The sequence below is a fragment of the Eubalaena glacialis genome, chromosome 13 (assembly GCF_028564815.1).
Source record: "Eubalaena glacialis isolate mEubGla1 chromosome 13, mEubGla1.1.hap2.+ XY, whole genome shotgun sequence".
In the NCBI taxonomy this organism is placed as follows: Eukaryota; Metazoa; Chordata; class Mammalia; order Artiodactyla; family Balaenidae; genus Eubalaena; species Eubalaena glacialis.
The window spans coordinates 79,471,666-79,493,234 of NC_083728.1; the positions used below are offsets into that span (position 1 = coordinate 79,471,666).

General features: G+C 37.8%; 1 protein-coding gene and 1 pseudogene across 1 annotated transcript in view; both read right to left on the reverse strand.

Annotated features, from left to right (window-relative positions):
- Nucleotides 1-8,045: 8,045 nt before the first annotated feature.
- LOC133103561 (olfactory receptor 7A5-like) lies at nt 8,046-8,939 on the reverse strand (annotated as a pseudogene).
- Nucleotides 8,940-14,470: 5,531 nt separating this feature from the next.
- The window catches only part of SEPTIN14 (septin 14), a 41,757-nt gene continuing 34,658 nt past the window's right edge, over nt 14,471-21,569 (reverse strand). Inside the window, exons 9-10 of the mRNA XM_061209873.1 lie at nt 20,181-20,313; nt 14,471-14,650 (exon numbers count right to left, since the gene is read on the reverse strand). Of these exons, the coding sequence (XP_061065856.1) occupies nt 14,471-14,650; nt 20,181-20,313 (313 nt within the window). The remainder of the gene's footprint in view (nt 14,651-20,180; nt 20,314-21,569) is intronic.

The following is a 21,569-nucleotide window of genomic DNA, read 5'->3' on the forward strand; positions in this document are numbered from 1 at the left end:
TTTTAGGGCTTTAGGGTGGAACAAGGGCCGGGCCAGGCTCTCGAGCTTTTAAAAAGCGAAATGAAGGTATTAGGGAGAATGAGGAAGGGTCCGCTGGCTGGAAGACCCTTACCTAAAACCTCGGGGCGCGGAGGGAGGGGCGCGGGGCAGGAGGGGCGGGGCTCGGGGGCAGGGCGCACCAATCAGATGCTGTGCTCGGCGCGCGCAGGGGGAGGGAATGGGGAGTTCTCCTGGTGATTCTCTCTACCGCGTTGGCGAGAGGATAGAGAAGGGGTGTTTTCTCATTCCAACCTACAGCGAGCCTTCATTTCGGATCTGTGCACTCCCACCTCCGACTTTTGGTTTTTGGGGCCTCTGTAGTCCAGTTCAAGGTCCAAAGGGAATGAGCTAGGTAACCCCAGCCATCCTTCCAAACTTGGGGTATGTGGAGGCCCCAGACCTTGCAAGAGAGTAGCGGCCTCCAGGTAACTAGGTAGCGAGCACCTCTACGGTGTGACTGGTGGCCCAGGCTGAGGCTAAGGCCTTCCCACTGCGCCCATCAGAACGTCTCAGCCCGTTAATGGGGACCCAGGGCCTGCTCAGGGGGGATAGTAGTCAATAGCGTCACCTGTGCAAAAAGACCCGGACTGCTGCGCATGGGTAGGGAGAGAGACAGAGGTACCACATGAAAAAAATATTAGATTAACCCCATTGCTGTTGGAAGCATAGCTGAAAAGTATGGTCAGAAGCCACTTTTTCCTGTCTTTTTTATCCCCTGCTGCCCCCAAGAGCAAAGATTAATTTAAAGGCAAAGATGGAGTCCCTGTAAACTCACCTGTCCTCATTTACACCCTCCTTTTCTTTTCCAGTGCAGCAGTTAAAAGTAAGTACAAAGCATGGTGATTTGGAGTTGCTTTGTGTGTGTCGGAATCACTGGTAAATTGTTGGCTGAGAGCAGTTCCTCCCCTTGCACTGTGAAAACACACTGAGTGCTTAAAGAGATTAGACCGAGAAATAATTTAGTATCTTTTCTCTTTACAAAAAAAAAAAAGAAGGAGAAGCCATTTTGGCTCCATTAATGAAGGTAAACTTTCTATAAATTTGGAACTATCTAGCCTTGAAGCTGTAAGCCAACCGTTTCTCAACATCTAAATTCCATTCCGACCATTCCATTAACTGTATGAAATTGAGAAGTTGCAAAACATTTTTTAGGCCAGAAATCTGTTAAATTGCACTGCATGTTCTTGAATTCCTACCATCCAAGCATCTGGCAGTAAATCTACAAAGAAGTAAAATTTGGAATATTTTGATTTTTCAGAGGTAGTGGTATGAATTATCTGGATCTGATGGTCCATAATGATACAATTAAAATTACTGGGCCAGTGAGTACCCCAAATCCATTACTGTTCCCACAGAAAAATTAACCAGAATCAGCAGGAAGAATAATGCTCCTTTTACGTTGACAGCAGTACTTGAATTAATACTAGAAATAAGATTGTAAACAAAAGGTGAAATATTACAGCCATAACCCTGCCCTTATCCTCACCCTGACATTGACTCTGCCCCTAGAGCTGTGAACTTCAACCTCACCTTTAACTTTAATCTCACCCTGACTCTGACGCTTATCCACTCTCACTTGACCTTGATTCTGACCATGACAAACACCCTTACCCTCCCACTGTCCCTGACCTTCACACTGACATTATCTCTCATTCTTACTCTCACACTGATCCTGATGCTGAACTAGACCCTGAACTTCATCTGACCCTACTTTTCACCCTGACCCTGATTCTGACTTCTACTCTGACCCTGACTGACAGACATATCCTGTCCTAGACACTGACTCTGAAGTTGACTTTGACCCTGATACACATAAGCACCCTGCCCCTAAACCTGACTCTGACTCTCATGTCTGACTTATATTCTGAGCCTTAACCTCACATAGTACATAACTCTGAACCTCACCCTGACCCTGAAAGTTATAAGGACTCTCACCCTGACCCTCACCCTGAGTCTGCTCTTGATGCTAATCCTGACTGATTCTTAACCCCGCCCTGACCCTGAACTACTTACTCACACTGATCCTGACTATTACACTGGCATGACACTCAACCTGACACTCACCCGAATTGTGACTTCATTATGGCCCTGCCCTACTCTGATGTTGATCCTACCCTGACCCTCACCACATCCCCGATTTTCACATTGCCATTGAATCTCTGTCACCCTGACCCTTACTTGACATTCACACTGAACTTGACTGTCACACTCATCCTCACCTGACCCTGACCTTGACCCTCAGTTTGACCTAAGCACTGATTATAACCATCACTCTGACCCTGAAGTGTATACTCACTCTCACCTTGGCTCTGACTCTCACTCTCATTCTGACACTACCTCTATTCAATACCAGAATCTCACCTTGTTACTCACTCTTACCTTGTGTCTGACTGTGACACTCACCCTGACTTTGATCCTGATACTCATTTAAACACTCTATCTCATTCTCACCCTGACTCTGATTCTGTACCTGACCCTGACTCTCACTCTCACCTTTACCTTCAATTTCATCTTTACCCTGACCCTGCCCCTAACATTGATGCTAACCCTACACCAGCACTCAACTTGACCCTCACCCTGGTCCTGTATCTCAGCCTCACCACGACTCTCATCATGACTGTAAACTTGACCCTTACCTGACCCTGACCCTGACTCTGATACTCACTCTCCATTTACCTTGACTTGACCATTACCTTCTCCCTGAGCCTGACCTCACTCTGACTCTTCAATGACCCTTACACATACCTTCACTATGCCCTTGACACTGCCTTGAATCTGAAACTTATGCTTAACCTGAACCAGACTATCACCCTGACACTACCCTTCCCTCACCCTGGCCCAGGTTGGCACCCCACCCTGATCCTGACCCCGATCCTGGGGCTGAAACTGACCTTGACCTCTTCCTAATCATGACTCTGAACATTTGCCTCACACCCCTGACTGTTCTTCCTGACTCTGACACTAACCCCCGTTCTGACCCTCACAATGACACTCAATCTGACCTTGAGAGTGACCCTTACCTTCATCAAGACCCACAAATTAGCATTGGCCTCACCCTGAACCTGACACTGATCTTTACCTTTAAATTTACCTGATTCTGACCTCTCTCCCTTTGCCTCCTGACCAACTGTGGTGCTTCTCCATGTGGCCTGTGTGGCATGACATGCCCCTCCTCTTGGGAACTGTCACAAACTATCTTTTCAATGATAACTGTCTACTGATCTGTTGGCCTCCCCATATTTGAATAATAATAAAGCCTACATTTAAAAACACGCTCATCCTCACCCTCTACATGACCATCTCCCCAAATAGATTCTGATGTCCTTGTTCCCCTGAGCCTTACCTGAAATTGACCCTCCAGCTGACTTTGACCTTACCCTGAGCCTGACCCTGATGATCTTCCCACACTGAAAGCAGCCTGACCTTAATCCTGATTCTGAAGCTGACCCTGCCCCAGACACTATTGTCATATTAACTCTGAACTTTTACTGACCCTCACTCTGACCCTGACCCTGAACCTAGCCTTTACTTTTACCATAAGCCTGATGCTCACTCCATACTTATCCTGACCCTGGTCCTCACCCTGCCCTCAGCCTTGTCTATTCCTTGATATGACCCTCACTCTGAGGCTGACCCTGAACTTAACACTTATCGTGACGTTGACCCTGACATTGACCCTCGCCATAACCCTCATCTTGACCCTCACCCTGACCATAAATTTGATTTACTTACCCTCATGCTGAATCTGACCCTAGGATGACTTTTGACTTAGATTCTCACCCTGACACCAAACATGATACAGAGCTAATTCTGTCCCTGACACTGAGCATGACCTTTACCCTGAAGCTTACCCTAACTCTGACACTGATGCAATGTGGTCACCAATTTTGCTTATCAACATCACCCTAACCTGGAACCTGTCCCTCATGCTGACCTTGATCATCTCCCTGATGCTGACACTCAACCTGACTCTGATATCAACCTCACCTTGACCTACAACCTATCCTAATGCTAATCCCTCACTCTGACCCTTGCCCTCAGTTCATTGCTAACCTTCACACTGACATTTAACCTGACTCTGACCTCATCCCAAAGTTCTCCTGAACCATGACCCTGACCCTGAACCTCATTTTCACACCCATCTTGACCCTAATTCTCACCTTGGCTCTCATCCTGACACTGTAACTGATGCTGAACCTCATCCTCATTCTGACCTTTACTTGATCCTCACACTCAGCTTACCATGATCCTATCATGACTCTCAACGTTAATCTAACTCTGACCATCACCCTGACTTTGACCTTACCCTCACCCTGTCCCTGTGACTCTCACCTTTACTCCCTTCCTGACTCTGACCTTCAAGCTGACCCTGACCCTTGCACAGACTATGACTCTGAACCTAACATTAACCATGACTGTGATCCTGGTACTCAACCTGACTCTGGCCCTGGTGCTCACACAAATACTGATTCTGATTTTCACCCTAAAAATGACTCTGAACTGGTCCCCCACACTGTCTCTGACCCTGATCATGACCATCACACTGACCCGGGCCCTTATGATGTTGACAATCAACCTGACCCTGACTGTGATCCTGACCCTGATCCTGACCCAAACCCTCACTCTACAATGAATCTCATTGTTATCTTGACCTTCACTTAATGCTTACCCTGACCCTGAGACTCACAGCCACCCTAATCTTGACCATGACCCTTACCCTTAGCTCTATTCTAACACTACCCAGACCCTGATAATCATCAAGACCAAGATATCCCTCAGCAGGTGAATGGATAAATAAACTATTATATCCATACAATGGAATATTGTTTGGTGGTTTAAAAAAAATGAGCTGTCAAACCATGAAAATACATGGCAGAACCTTAAATATGTATTGCTAAGTGTAAGAAGCCAATCTGAAAAGGCTACATACTGCATGAGTCTAATTATGTGACACTCTGGGAAAGGTAAGACTATAGAGACAGTAAAAAGGTCCGTGGTTGTCAGGAAGGAAATGAGAGTCAAAGAGGGTTAACTAGATGAAGCACAGGGGATATTGTTTTAGGGTGATAAACCTATTCTGTATGCTGCTGTTATGATGAAGACATTATGCATTTTTTGAAAATTCATAGAAATTTACAGCACGAAGAGTGAAACTTAAGTATGCAAATTTAAAGAAAAATCATTTGGCTATGTTTGAAGGATCCCAGGAGGGAATGCAGAATGTGACATGAGAGTCAAACTATTACAAATGTACAAGACAACCTCACTGTAGGGATGGGGGAATGAAATGTACTAACCTAAGTGACTTTGGAAATGCTGGAATTGATAAGGCTAAGCCAGAAATAACTGCACACAAACACTGTGCTCTAGTTGATAAAGGTATTTCTCACAGATGTACTAGTTAATAATTCTGATACTGCTGTACATGCACATTAGAATTGAACAATGAAGTAAATAGATTGTGGATGATGGGAGCTGGGTTTCTCAATGTTGAAGTGGGAATTTAGGGATAAGCAAGGGGGGAAGGTTAGAATAATCTATGTAGTAATGGATTAGAGTTAGAAATATCAGCAGGGATAGACTTGTAGGAGTGATATCAGCATATGGTCAGCGGGGTAAGTTGCTCCTCTTTTCCCTCCCACTTTTTAAACAACTAATTAGACATCCATAACTGAACAAAAGTGCCTCTGCACATTACATCAAGGAAGCCAGGAGGTTTCTAGCCCACCTGTGTACCTGAAAATAAACAAACAGGACCTCAGTAAGAGCTGTAGATCCAAGGGAGACAGCAAACCTGCTCCACCCCCACTAGTCACAGGGGGGCAGGGGATGGAGGGGAGGAGAGCCTGGAGATTGCCAAACTGGGAAGAGACCAAGAGACCCGCTAGAGAGAGAGAATTTGTGGAAGTCCAGCCTGCCTGAGGGGGATTCTAGCATGCCATTGGAACAAGGTGAGGATGAGTTTGGAGGAGAGAGGGAGAAACTCGCCAAGGTGGCCCATCTCCCCAGGGTGACACTAACAAGGGACTGAGCTTTCGGCAGCAGTGGTGGTGACTCCTCCAACAGAGGAGGTGGAAAGCCATGACCCCTCCCATGGAGTTGGTGGAAAGCGCAAGTGATGAGTGACTGGCCCACTATCCCAGTTATGCCAATTGCAGCTGTAGAAACCCATTTCTCTCCAGCAGCAACCAGATTCCTGAGGAGGGACCTCCATGACTGAGGGGAGAGAGGAAAAAGGGAAGGAAACAGATAAGAATATCAAGGGGCATTAAAGGATCGTTTCCTGCTATCTGCTTCAGGACTTCAGCAGGAAGTCTGCCCACAAACCTGCTGGAGAACCTCACTCGAGGAAACACCCACCAACTGTGGGCACTCCAAGAACCCCAAGTGCTAAACCCATACCTCCTTCTACTCTGCTGTCGCCTCCCAAGTGCATCTGCCAGAGTGAGCCCTAGTTGACACAGAGGGTGCTCAGATAACAGGCCAAGGTTGGGGGGGGCAAGGGAGAAAATACAAACTTGAGCTATAGCACCACCTTCTGGAGTACAAAAGAAACGATTCTAATAGCCGGCCTGGTGAACTGTAAGAGCCAAAGAAGACATAAAAGCTTACTTAGTTAAGGTTTCTGCTACTTCTAATGTGAAAGCAGAAGTGCGTACCTATAAACACTATTTAAAAATCAAGGAAATATGATGGACCTAGAGATTATCATACTAAGTGAAGTAAGTCAGACAGAGAAAGACAAATAGTATATGATATCACTTATATGTGGAATCTAAAAAATAGTACAAGTGAACTTATTTACAAAACAGAAACAGACTCACAGACATAGAAAACAAACTTATGGTTACCCAAGGGGAAGCAAGGGGAGGGATAAATTGGGAGTATGGGATTAACAGATGCACACTACCATATATAAAATAGATAAACAACAAAGTTTTACTGTATAGCACATACAGTATATTGAACTATATTCACTATCTTGTAACAACCTATAATGGAAAAGAATTTTAAAAGAATATAGATATATACATATGTATAACCGAATCAATTTGCTCTACACCCAAAACTAACAAAAAATCAAGGAAATAGGCCATCATAAAAAGAAAATGATAATTTTCCAGCAGCTGAACACAAAGGCATGGAATATTGCAATCTAACTGATCAAGAATCCAAAATATCTGTTACGAAGACATTCAATGAGCCACAAGAAAACTCAGAAGGACAATTCAATGAACACAGGAATAAAATTAATGAACAGAAAGAGTTCTTTACAAAAGAGATTGAAATTATTAAAAACTTGGATAAATGTATTTGATAATCATTATGCCAGTGAATCTGGTAGACAGCGTGGACATCGGCTTGAATAAGAGAATAGAATCTTAACGAGGAAAATCAAACCCTATGACCATGAGACACTAGCATTTCAAAGTCTATATATTCAAGGAGAGCAAATAAGTCAGTGATATACAATGAATATTGGGCATAAAAGTGAAAAACTGTAGTCTCAGATTTTTCTGTGTTATAAAATTATATAAATTGCCTTGGTTGCCAAGTTTAGTTTTTCCATAGGAGTTGTGTAACTCATGGCTATTCTTTTAGTAAAATCAAACAAAAATTAGTGTGATCTACGTCACTTGAGAATAAATTATTTTTAAGAAATCTAAGTAGTCCCATGAGATAAATGAGAATTGCCAAATATTTTAAGTCCAAGGTTGGGAATAAATTTGAGAGAATATGAGAATGACAAAGGGGAAATAACCCTGTTCATTGTCAGGGCAGAAAGCTTAATAAAGTGAGTTGTATAAATTGTAGAGAGAAGTTGAAATCAAAGAAATAGAAACTCTAGCAATAAAAAAGTAGCAAGTCCTACTGCCACACTCTGATAAAATAATTGGAAATTCTGGCTCACAGGCTTTGATCCTTGCAATCATGGGTACTTCTTCAGCCCTAGGACAATTGGTCTTTTATAGTTTCCTTCCCAAAGAGTCTTTTCAAAGCTGTTTTTATATGTCTTTGTTCTTCAAACTGTAGATGAAGGGGTTCAGCATGGACATGACCACAGTTTACATCACCAAGGCTGTTGCACTTGAATGTGAGCTGTGCGGAGAAGCAGAGCTTAAGTACATTCATAGACACATACAGTAAAATAAGGAGACAACTGAGAGGTAAGATGGACAGATGGACAAGGCTTTATGCTTTCCCTGAAATTATGAGATTCCGTGTATGGAGGAAACTCTTTTAGAGTATAAGTAAAGAATATCAGCCACGGGAACACCACCCAGCAGTGCAGCTGCAAAATGTATCATCATGTTATTAAGAAAGTTGACAGAACAAGCAAGTTGGACCACTTGACTGAGCTCACAGAAAAAGTGGGGATATCCAAGTCTGCATAGAAGAACAGCCCCAACATTACCAAGCTCTGTAGCAAGGAATTCATGGCACTCATGACCCAGGACACCAGAACCATCAGTCCCCAGAGCTGGGGGTTCATGGTGATGGTGTAGCGTAGGGGGTGAGAGATGGTTACAAAGTGCTCATAGGCCACCACAACCAGGAGAAAGTTGTCCAATCCTGCAAACAGTAGGAAACAATATATCTTCCTGCTGCAGATTTCAAGGGTTATAACTTTGCTGTGTGTCTGGATGTTCTGCATCATCTTTGGGATCGTGGTGGAGGTGAAACAGAAACCTGCAAAGGACACGTTGGAGAAGAAGGACAGGTTGGCTGGGTGTGTGGAGGTGGGAGTCTGAGCTGATGGCCAGGAGGATGAGCAGGTTTTCAGACACAGTGATCAGGTACATGGAGAGGAAAAGCCCAAATATGAGCGGCTGGAATTCTGGTTACTCTAAAAATCATAGAAGAAATTCTATAACTCCTGTAAGGTTCCCTGGTTCCATGTAGTGTAAGTGACTACAAGAAGTGAGAAAAACATCAGTAACATGTTTAATTTTCACCTACATTTACATTTTGCAGTCAAGAAATTAATTAATTTCAACAAATTGTCTATGGATCTTGTCCCCTCTCTAGGATTCCTTGTACCATCTCTGTTTATGAATTTTTGTCCTACTTTCAGCTTTTTCCCAAGATGTTATGTGTCTTACAATTTTTACGTGAAATTCTTTCATGCATTTCATGCATTTGAGGAATATTAATTGAGTGATAACTCAATTTTCCAATAACTATCTAGGCCATGAATATAGGGCACTGAAAAACAAAACTCTCTACAATCCAATGATAGAGAAAGAATATAAGAAAATAAAAAATCACGTAACATGTCAGATGGTGAGCGGTGCTGTGATGAAAAATAATCAGTCATAAAGGAGACAGTAGACAGGGAGTGTGATATTTTTTACTGAGTGTTTAGGTAACACCGGCAAACAAGGTGACATTTGAGCACAGATTGCAAGGAAGACAGGGTTGGATCCAGGAAGTTATCTGAAGTGTGTGCCTAAGTGCAAGAATGGCCAGTGCAATAGCTCCAAGAAACGTGCTTGTTTCAGAAAATTCAAGGCTCCAAAGGAACCAGGTATGTCACAGAGGTATGAGCAAGAAGGAGCACGATGAGAAACAGTGTCAGAAAAATTTGAGGAACCAGGTGGTTTCCCTGCTGCTGCTGAAGCTAAGCTAGAGGAGGTCCCTCATCCACGCCATGTTCCTCTTGCACCTTATTAATTTTGTTGCAAGGACATCCTCTAAATTGATTGCCTCCTTAGTACCATCTGTTGGTTTATTTCTTGTCTCTGTAATGTAAAAGTCACCTTGGAATTATGAGGCCACGTACCCTGCCTTTAGGGATGTTCTCACTTCACAAGGTACACAAACACCCAAACACACACATACACACACGCACACAGAGATTGGACCATGGCCTCCTAGGCTGTTGCTACCATACCTTTCCCATTCCCAGCCTCATTGATTAGGCTAGGAGTAAATACAACTCACATCAGCCACAGATATTATCTTGCCTCTAAAGAATGCAGAAATGGTACCCAGAATTCCCAATTTAAAAGCATCTCATGACAAATAAATCTGGGCCTCCACATTGGTATGGCCATTTTCTGTCATGTACTAAAATTACATAAATAAATATATATATAACAGCTTATAGTTATAATGATGGATATCATTATCATAATTATATCATTATCAATTTGATGTTTCTGGGTGGGGACAGGTGGTAGAAATTCTTTTACTGTCATCTTGCTGACATCACCCTAAGAAAGGTGAAGGTCATGGAGGCCATCTTGGAATTCTGCCAACAACACATACATTATAAAAGGATGGTATTAAGCCCTTTCTCCGAGAAGTGCTATGAAATAAAGCATATGTAGTTATTCTGTTTCAACCCTAACTGGGTGTACAATTCAAGTCTGCCATTAACCACCCAGAATTAGTGTCAAACTAATTCGAGGGGTCCTCAAATTCAAGGGGTCACTAAGCCACAATTATGACCAACTGGTTACAAATTCTGGAATTCCCAAGAACTCCTCAGGTACAATAAGTCATGAGAACAATTTACAGAACTCATGAAAACACTATCCTAGTGATTATTATTATCAAAAAGGATACAACTGAGGAACAAATTAAGAGATATATAGAGTAAGGATTGAAAGGGCTCCAAATACAGAGCTTCCCTGTCTTACCCCCATGGAATCAGGGTGTGTCACTCTCCTGACATATTAATGTGTTCATCAACCAGTACCTGATAACTTTTGCTGGAAACCTGCTCGTCATTTTGACCACCATCTTTGACTCCCACCTCCACACGCCCATGTACTTCTTCCTCTCCAACTTGTCTCTTTCAGACAATTTTTTTAGTTTGAGAAGGATTGGTATTAATTCTTTAAATGTTTGGTAGAATTCAGTGAAACAATCTGCTCCTGGGTTTTTCTTTTTGGGGATATTTTTGATTACTGATTCAATCTTCCATTAATTATTTATGTGTTCAAATATTCCACTCTTGCCACATCTATTCAACATAGTATTGGAAGTCCTAGACAGAGAAATCACACAAGAAAAAGTAATAAAAGGCATCCAAATTGAAAAGGAAGAAGTAAAACTGTCACTATTTGCATATGACATGGTATTATATATAAAAAACCCTAAAGATTCCACCAAAAACTGTTAAAACTAATAAATGAATTCAGTAAAGTTGTGGGATACAAAATCAATATACAGAAATCTGTTGCTTTTCTGTACACTAATAACATATAAGAAAGAGAAATTCAGAAAACAATTCTATTTACATTTCATCAAAAAGGTAACATACCTAGAAATAAATTTATTCAAGGAGGTGAAAGGCCTTTACACTAAAAACTTTAAGACATTGATATAGAAATTGAAGAAGGCACAAATAAATGGAAAGAAATTCCATCCTCATGGATTGGAAGACTTAACATTGTTTAAATATCCATACTAGCAAAAGCAATCTACAGATTTAATGCAATCTCTATCAAAATTCCAATGGTATTTTTCACAGAAATTGAGCAAAGAATCCTAAAATTTGTATGGAAACACAAAAGATCCCAAATAGTCAAAGCGATCTGAAGTAAGAGAAAGAAAGCTGGAGACATCACACTCCCTGATTTCAAACTATATTACAAAACAGTATGGTACGGGCATAAAAACAGACATATAGATCAATGAAATGGAATAGAAATCCCTGAAATAAACCCGTGCATATATATAGAATACTATTCAACCACAAGAAAGAAGGAAATCCTGCCATTTGCAACAATTTGGATGAAACTTGAGGACATTATGCTAAGTGAAATAAGTCAGACAGAGAAAGGTAAATACTGTATGATATCACTTATATGTGGAATCTAAAAACGCCAAATTCAAGAAACAGAGAATGGTGGTTACCAGAAGCCAGGGTTGGGGAAAATGGGGAATTATCAGTCAAAGGGTACAAACTTTTAGCTATAAAGTTAACAAGTTTTGTACAGTAATCTAATGTACAGCATGGTGATTATAGTTGATAATACCATATTATATACATGAATGTGCCAAGAAAATAGTTCTTAAATGTTCTCACCACAAAGAAATGGTAACTACCTGACAGTAAGAAGGTGTGTTAGCTAATGCTATGTTGGTAATAATTTTGCACTATATAAATGTATCAAATCAACACATTGTACATCTTAAACTTATACAATGTTCTATGTCAATTATAGCTCAATAAAACTGGAAACAAATGATAGATTGAACTGTATCTATTTCTAACATTGAGAACGAGATAATGAAGCCCCCTGTCACCACTTCTACTCAACATTGTACTAAAAGTCATAGTCAATTAAGTAAGGCAAGAAAATAAAAGACATAAAATTTGGAAAAGTAAATGGCTTTCACTCAGATACCAAATAATCATGTAGCTAGGAAATCCAAATAAATCTACCAAAAAAGCTATTACAACTTATTAGTGAATTTAACAAGTTTTAGAAGGGTTACAGAATACAAGATAAATGTACAAAAATCATTGGAATGTGTATTACTAGCCATGATCAAGTAGAAACTGAAATTTAAAAAATACAATTTACATTAATATCAAATAAATAATCTAGCAAATAAAAACCCTAAGGAAAAGTAAAGTACACTTATAAGTTTTTAGTAATGCTGACTTATTAAAACTTTCTATGCTACATAAATCTGGAACCTCTGTTTAACACGAAAATGGATCTGAAAGAGAAAAGTAATTTTATTCATATAGTTAAAAGCTATATAGGAAACAAATACTATTTTATAAAATGATTATTTAATGAGCAAATGTATGCTTTATATGACTAAATCATAACTTGTTTTACACCTTTGGAAAAGAAATGGAAAGAAAAACCATATAGTTTATTTAGGGTGACTCTTTCCTTTCTCTAAAAGAAACTATGGACTATCACATTATTACCTAAAGGGTCCATCCTCAAATACAACCAAGTGCATTTTATAAATGCACTTTTACAAGGCTAACATTATTGTTTTTTATATGTGTAACAACATTGGTGACTCAAATTTTAATAACACTGGATTATGTTGAGAGAATGAGAAGATGAAAATCCCTTAGCTGTATAATTAGCCAGCATGTGGAAAAGCAATAATAAGTTATACTAATTGTTTATCTTCTAAAAGTCAATGATCTAAATTAAACTATCCATGCATATAATATAGCTAATGTACTATTATTTTTTTCATTTATTCAATGAACAATTGCCACCATGTGCCAGGCACTGTTCTAGGCCTAGGGATGAATTCATAAGTGAACAAAACAAAGATCCTGGTCCTTGTAGAGTTTCCATTAAAAGTTCACATAGTAGACTTCATTCTTCCCCCAAATGATAAAATCATAAGGTGACTTAATAACATATATAAAAATCATTGTGGATATACCTCCCTTTCCCTGTATTTTTCAAAAAAAAAAACTTTCAAGAAGTAAAGGTATTATAAATCAGATTATATTTTCTCAAATATTTTGAGGCGAAATCACAATACCCTAATACCCTGGAAAAAAAATGCTGCCTTTGAAATGAATGCAGTAATACAATTACAACAGAAGAAAAATTTATTCTTTTAGGGACATGAGAAAAATTTCATGAACTATGCCAGATGTAGCTGGAGTAAATATATACAGACCCTCAACGGTAGTACTTTCATAGAATGAGTCACGGTGAGTCAGCCATACACATAGGTGAACTGACATTGTAAATGCGGAAAATCAGGATATATAGTCAGAAGGAAAATTTTGAAATGGCAAAAAAAAAAGTCCACTTTATTTGATAACTTTAGTTTTAACATATACCCCAAATATGTAAGGTGTAATATTATCATCCAAATGTTACTCATGGTTTCCCACTGTTTTCTGGCTCTCCCTAACTTTTCAAGATTTATTCCAATATTAGTTTTACAAGGTCTAACATAAAAGCCTAAGAGTTCCAATCAGAAACAATCTTTTATTTAATAAAAAGTATCAAGAAATTATTATCAGTAGAATTTGTTAAGGAATATCAGCATAAGAATTGGCCTTTTATAACATAATATTTTATGCCAACAAATCCCCTACTTCTATTTAGATATGAAATAGTATATATATACTTGGTCCCTGGAGCCACAGGTAGGGCTATGTTAAAAGAATTTCAACAGCTAATCACTTTTTACAATGTGCTATATAATTCTTTGATTTTCTTTCATTTTAGCAAATATGTATTGAGTGCTAATTCTGTGCTATTCTTGTTCTAAACACTGAGGACAGAGCATTTAACAAGATGGTCAAGGTACCTACTCCCAAGGAGTTCACATTCTAGTTGGAGAAAATTTACAATAAGCAAACAGATTTTAAAACTTAGTATAATTTCAATCAGAATTAGTGCTATGAGAAAAATCTCACAGGAAGATGGGATTGAGAGTGATAGGGCTCTATGACACACAGAATGGTAAGAGAGGATTATTTCTTACGATCTTTGTCCTTCCTTATATTGGTACACCCCTGAGTCTGCAATGTTCCAGAGGCAGCCTTCATTTTATAAAAATCTATTATTTCTTCTTCCAATTGTCTTCTCTCCTCCTCAAGTTTCATTGTCTCCTCTTGTTGGACCCTCTTAAGATGCTCAAACTTGTCCTGTAGCTGTGAAACAAATCTGCAGTTGTGACTCAAAGCACGCTATGGTGGCACATCCCCAAGAACATGTTTCTTTTTTTCTGGTTATCAAACATACCCTAATCATCAGAGTAGCACTTGATCTTAATAACAGTCTCAAAAATTATCTCTGCTGGAGTCATACTGCTCGTAATTACATTTTCAGACCTGAGAAGCAAATGCGCATCTAGATACAATGGCAAGAAGAATGATTGCAAAGGCTGGGGATGTGGGAGTGTGGTATTTATAAATGATGGCAAAATCATTGAGAAAACTTTTTACTTAAAGATGGGAGGTTGAAGGTAGAAATCAGAGAAAGCTAAACTTTATCTTAATACATAAACATTTCAAATATTAACTACTCTGGTGAGAAACTCGAACTTTTCCTGCAAATCAGTTCAAGGTAAGGATGTCCCCTCTCACTACTCGCTTTCAACATTGTACTGGAAGTCCTTGCTAATGCAATAAAGTAAGAGAAGAAAAATAAAATGTATACAGATTGGGAAGAAAGACATAAAACTGTCATTGTTTGCAGATAACATAATCATCTATGTAGCAAATCCAAAAGAACTGACCAAAAAACTCCTGGAACTAATTAGCGATTATAGCAAGGTTGCAAGATATAAGGTTATTATATAAAGGTTAATTGCTTTCCTATATACCAGCAGTGAACAAGTGGAATTTGAAGTAAAAAACGCAATAACAATTGCATTAACCCCCCCCAATGAAATACTTAGGTATAAATCTAACAAAATACATACAAGATCCATATGAAGAAAACAACAAAACCCTGATGAAAAAAATTAGAGAAGAACAAAATAAATAACTATTTCATGTTTGTGGATAGGAAGACTCAATATTGTCAAGTTGTCAGTTCTTCCCAACTTGATCTACAGAGTCATTGCAATCCTAATCAAAATCCCAGCAAGTTATTTTATAGATATTGACAAACTGATTCTAAAGGTTTTATGGCAAAACAAAAGACCCAGAATAACCAACACAATATTGAAGGAGAAGAATAAACTTGAAGAACTGATGCTACCTGACTTCACTGACTATAGTAATCTGACTAAAACTACAGTAATCACGATAGTGTGATATTGGTGAAAAAAATAGAAAAATAGATCAATGCAACAAAATAGAGAGCCTAGAAATAGATGCAAATATATTTAGTAAATTGATCTTTGACAAAGGAGCATAGGTAGTACAAGGAGGAAAGATAGTCTCCTCAACAACTTGTGCTGAAACAACTGAACATTCACATGAAAAAAAAATCCCCAAAGAATCTAGACACAAACCTTCACAAAAATTAAACTCAAATGGATCATAAATCTAAATGAGGGGACAGAAAAAGTGTTCTATGCAAATGGAAATGAAAAGACAGCTGGTGTAGCAATACTTATATCAGCCAAAATAGGCTTTAAAGCAAAGACTGTAACAAAAGACAAAGAAGGACGTTACATAATGATAAAGGGATCAGTTCATCAAGAAGATATAACAATTGTAAATATAGATGCACCCAACATAGGAGCACCCAAATACATAAAGCAACTATTAACAAACTTAAAGGAAGAAATTGACAGTAGCATAATCATATTAGGGAACTTTAACAATGCACTCACATCAATGGACAGATTATCCACACAGAAAACCAATAAGGAAACATTGGTCTCAAATGACACACACACACACACACACACACACACACACACATATAGAATACTCTGTCCAAGAGCAGCAGAAATATACATTCTTTTCAAGTACACATGAAACTTTCTCTAGTATAGACACATGCTAGACCACAAAAGAACTCTCAATAAATTTAGAAGAGTGAAATCATATCAAGCCTCTTTTCTAACCACAGCACTATGAGCTAGAAATCAACTATAAGAAAAATACTGCAAAAAACACAAACATGTGGAGGCCAAACAATATGCTGCTAAACAACAAATGGGTCATGGAAGAAACAAAGAGGAAATTTTAAAATACCTGGAGATAAATGAAAACAGAAACACATTTTTCCAAAATCTATGGGATACAGCAAAAGCAGTGCTGTGAGGGAAGTTTATAGCAATACAAGCCTACCTCAGGAAACAAGAAAAATATCTAGTATAAACAACTTAACATTACACATAAACAAATTAGAAAAGAAGAACTAACAAAACCCAAAGTTAGCAGAAGGAAATAAATCATAAAGGTTGAAGCAGAAATAAATGAAATAGAGGCTTAAAAAATAGAAAAGATCAATGAAACTAAGAGCTGGTTCTTTCAAAAGATAAACAAAATTGATAAACCTTTAGCTAGACTCATAAGAAAAAAAAGAGAGGGCCCAAGTAAAATCAGAAATGAAAAAAGAGAAGTTACAAATGATACCACAGAAATACAAAGGATCATAAGAGATTAATATGAAAAATTATATGCCAATAAAATGGGCAACCTAGAGGAAATGAATAAATTTCTAGAAATGTACAATTTCCCAAGACTGAATCAGGAAGAAATTCAAAATATGAACAAATTACCAGTAGTAAAATTGCATCAGTAATTTTAAAACTCCCAACAAACAAAAGTCCAGGACCAGATAATTTGACAGGTGAATTCTACTAAACATTTAAAGAAGAGATAATGCCTATCCTTCTCAAACTATTCCAAAAAGCTGAAGAGGAAGGAATACTTCTGAACTCATTCTACAAGGCCAGCATTACACTGATACCAAAACCAGACAAAGAAACCACACACACAAAAAATTACAGGCCAATATCACTGATGAACATAGATGCAAAAATTCTCAACAACATATTGGCAAATCAAATTCAACAATACATCAAAAGGATCATATACCATGATCAAGCAGGATTTATCCCAGGGATGCAAGGATGATTCAATATTCACAAATCAAACAATGTGATATATACTATATTAACAAAATTGAAGAATAAAATCATATGATCATATCAATAGATGCAGGAAAAGCTTTTGACAAAGTTCCACATCAATTTATGATAAAAACTCTCAACAAAGTGGGTATAGATGAAACATAATAACCTCAACATAATAAAGGCCATATATGACAAACCTACAACCAACATGGTACTCAGTTGTGAAGAGCTGAAAGTATTTCAAGATCAAGAACAAAACAAGGATGTCCACTCTCACCACATCTATTCAACATAGTATTGGAAGTCCTAGCCAGAACAATCAGACAAGAAAAAGAAATAAAAGGCATCCAAATTAGAAAGGAAGATGTAAAACTGTCACTGTTTGCAGAGAACATGACACTATATATAGAAAATCCTAACGATGTCACCAAAAAACTGTTAGAACTAGTAAACGAATTCAGTCAAGTTGCAGAATACAAAATTAATATACAGAAATCTGCTGCATTTCTATACACTAACAATGAACTATCAGAAAGAGAAATTAAGAAAACAAACCCATTACAATTGCAAAAAAACAATAAAATACCTAGAAATAAATCTAACCAAGGACGTAAAAGACTTGTACTTGGAAAACAATAAGACAACGATGAAATAAATTGAAATGACACAAATAAATGGAAAGATATACTGTCATCGTGGATTGAAAAAATTATTGGTATAATAACTACAATACAAAAGGCAATCTACAGATTCAATGTTATCCTTATCAAAGTACTAATGGCATTTTTCACTGAACTAGAACAAATAATTCTAAAGTTTGTATGGAAACACGAAAGACCACGAATAGCCAAAACAATCTTGAGAAAGAAGAACAAAGCTGGAGGTCTCTCCATCCCTGATTTCAAACTATATACTACATAGCTACAGCAATCAAAACATATGGTACTGGCACCAAAACAGACACACAGACCAGTGGAACAGAAAAGAGAGACCAGAAATAAACCCACACTTAATACGGTCAACTAATCTACAACAAAGGAGGCAAGACTGTACATGAGGGAAAGACAGCCTCTTCAATAAATGATGTTGGGAAAACTGGACAGCTACATGCAAAGGAATCAAACTGGACTACTTTCTGATGCCATATACAAAAATAAACTCAAATTGGATTAAAGATATAACTGTAAGATTTGAAACCACAAAACTCTAGAAAAAACATAGGCAGTAAGCTCTTTGACATCGGTCTTATCAATTTTTTTGGATATGTCTCCTCAGGGAAGGGAAACAAATGCAAAAATAAACAAATGGGACTGCATCAAACTGAAAAGCTTTTGCACAGTGAAGGAAGTTATTAACAAAATGAAAAGGCAGCCTATTGAACGGGAGAAGACATTTTTAAACAATATATCTAATAAGGGGTTAATAATCAAAACATATAAAGAATGCATACAACTCAACATAAAAAAAACCCAAACAATCCAATTACAAAATGAGCAGAGGAACTACACAGACATTTTTCCAAAGAAGATACGGAGATGACCAACAAGTACATGAGAAAATGCTCAACATCACTGATCATCAGGGAAATGCAAATCAAGTTCACAATTAGATATCTCTTCACACCCTTCAAAATGGCTATTATCAAAAAGATAACACTTTGGCAAGGATGTGGAGAAAAGGCAACACTTGTGCAGAATTAGTGGGAATGTAAATTGATACGGTCACTATGGAAAATAGGATGGAGCGTCCTCAAAAAATTAAAAATAGAACAACTGTACGATCCAGTAATTCCACTACTGGGTATTTTTCTGAAGAAAACAAAAACACTCAGTTGAAAAAATATATGCACCTCTATGTTCATTGCAGCATTATTTACAATAGCCAAGATATGGAAGCAACATAAGTGTCTATCAATAGATGAATGGATAAATAAGATGTGGTATATATATACAATGAAGCATTAGCCATAAAAAGAATGAAATTTTGCCTTTTGTGACAACATGGATGGACCTGGAGGGTATTATGCTAAGTGAAATAAGTCAGATAGAGAAAGATAAATGCCATATGATTTCACTTATACACGGAATCTAAAAAACAATCCAAATGAACAAACATAATAAAACAGAAACAGACTCATAGATACAGAGAACAAACAGGTGGTTGCCAGAGAAGAGTGGCATTAGAGGATGAGTTAAATAGGTGAAGGAGATTAAGGGATACAAACTTCCAGTTATAAAATAATGTCATGGGCATGTAATGTACAGCATAAGGAATATAGTGCATAATATTGTAAAACCTTGTATGGTGACAGATGATAACTGGGACATCATGGTGATCATTTTGTAATGTATAAAAATATTCAATCACTGTTGTATACCCGAAACTGATATAATATTGTAAGTTAAATTATACTTCAGTTTAAAAAATTAAAAAAGTAAATTCTCCAAATGCTCTAGAAAAAAATAAGATTACAGATGGCAAATTTTTAAAGGCTGTATCCAAAACCTATATGCTAAATAGCTACTTTTTGAAGAATAGCAAGTATCCTCCAACAAAATCATCTAAACTCTTGCGATGAAAACCTCCAACTTAATAGAACACCTAAACTTGAATACAAATTATATCAAACTAGCAGGACTTGCCTCTTTTTCAGCTTCTTTAAATGCTGTTTCTTTCTGCTTTACTCTCTGCATAAACTTCTGTTTCAACTCTTCTTCTTCCCTCTGACATTGATCCAAGAACTCCTGCCTTTTGGCTTCATAGATCTCTTGAAAACTGAAAAGAAATTTGTGTTACTTTTATATTAAAATGTTAATATAAATAAACATGTAAAAATATATATTGTTTATTAATATAAGTAGCTCATACAACTCAACAACAAAAAAACCAAACAACCCAATCGAAAAACAGGCAGAAGACCTAAATAGTCATTTCTCCAAAGAAGATATACAGATAGCCAACAGGCACATGAAAAGATGTTCAGCATCCCTAATTATTAGAGAAATGCAAATCAAAACTGCAATGAGGTACCACCTCACACCGGTCAGAATGGCTATCATTAAAAAAATCTACAAATAACAAAGCCTGGGGAGGGTATGGGGAAAAGGGAACCCTCCTACACTGTTGGTGGGAAAGTAAATTGGTACAGCCACTATGGAAAACAGTATGGACATTCCTCAAAAAACTGAAAATAGTGTTGCTATATGATCCAGCAATCCCACTTCTGAGCATATATCCAGACAAAACTATAATTCAAAAAGATACATGCACCCCTGTGTTTATAGCAGCACTCTTCACAAGAGCCAAGACATGGAAACAACCTAAATGTTCATCAACAGATGAATGGATAAAGAAGAGGTAGTACATATATACAATGGAATACTACTCAGCCATAAAAAAGAATGAAATAATGCCATTTGCAGCAACATGGATGGACCTAGAAATTATCATACTAAGTGAAGTAAGTCAAAAAGAGAAAGACAAATACCATATGGTATCACTTATATGTGGAATCTAAAATATGACACAAATGAACTTATCTATGAAATAGAAACAGACTCCCAGACATAGAGAACAGACTTGTGATTGCCAAGGGGGAGGGGGGAGGGGAGGGATGGACTGGGAGTTTGGGATTAGCAGATGCAAACTATTATATATAGAATGCATAAACAACAGGGTCCTACTGTATAGCACAGGGAACTATATTCAATAACCTGTGATAAACCATAATGGAAAAGAATATGAAAAAGAATATATCTCTATATATATCTGAATCACTTTGCTATACAGCAGAAATTAACACAACATTGTAAATCAACTATACCTCAATAAAATACATATATATATTGTTATGTCACATATAAGGACATTTACCAATATTCTCTCATGTATAGAAATGAAAATTTCTATATCACGAGATGTAAAAAAGTGAGGTGCCATATTGAATATAAGTATAGAGAGTGTATATATAGTAAGTACACAAATTTTCAAACACTTAAAATATGTTTTGTTTCTCCTACCACTTTTTATTA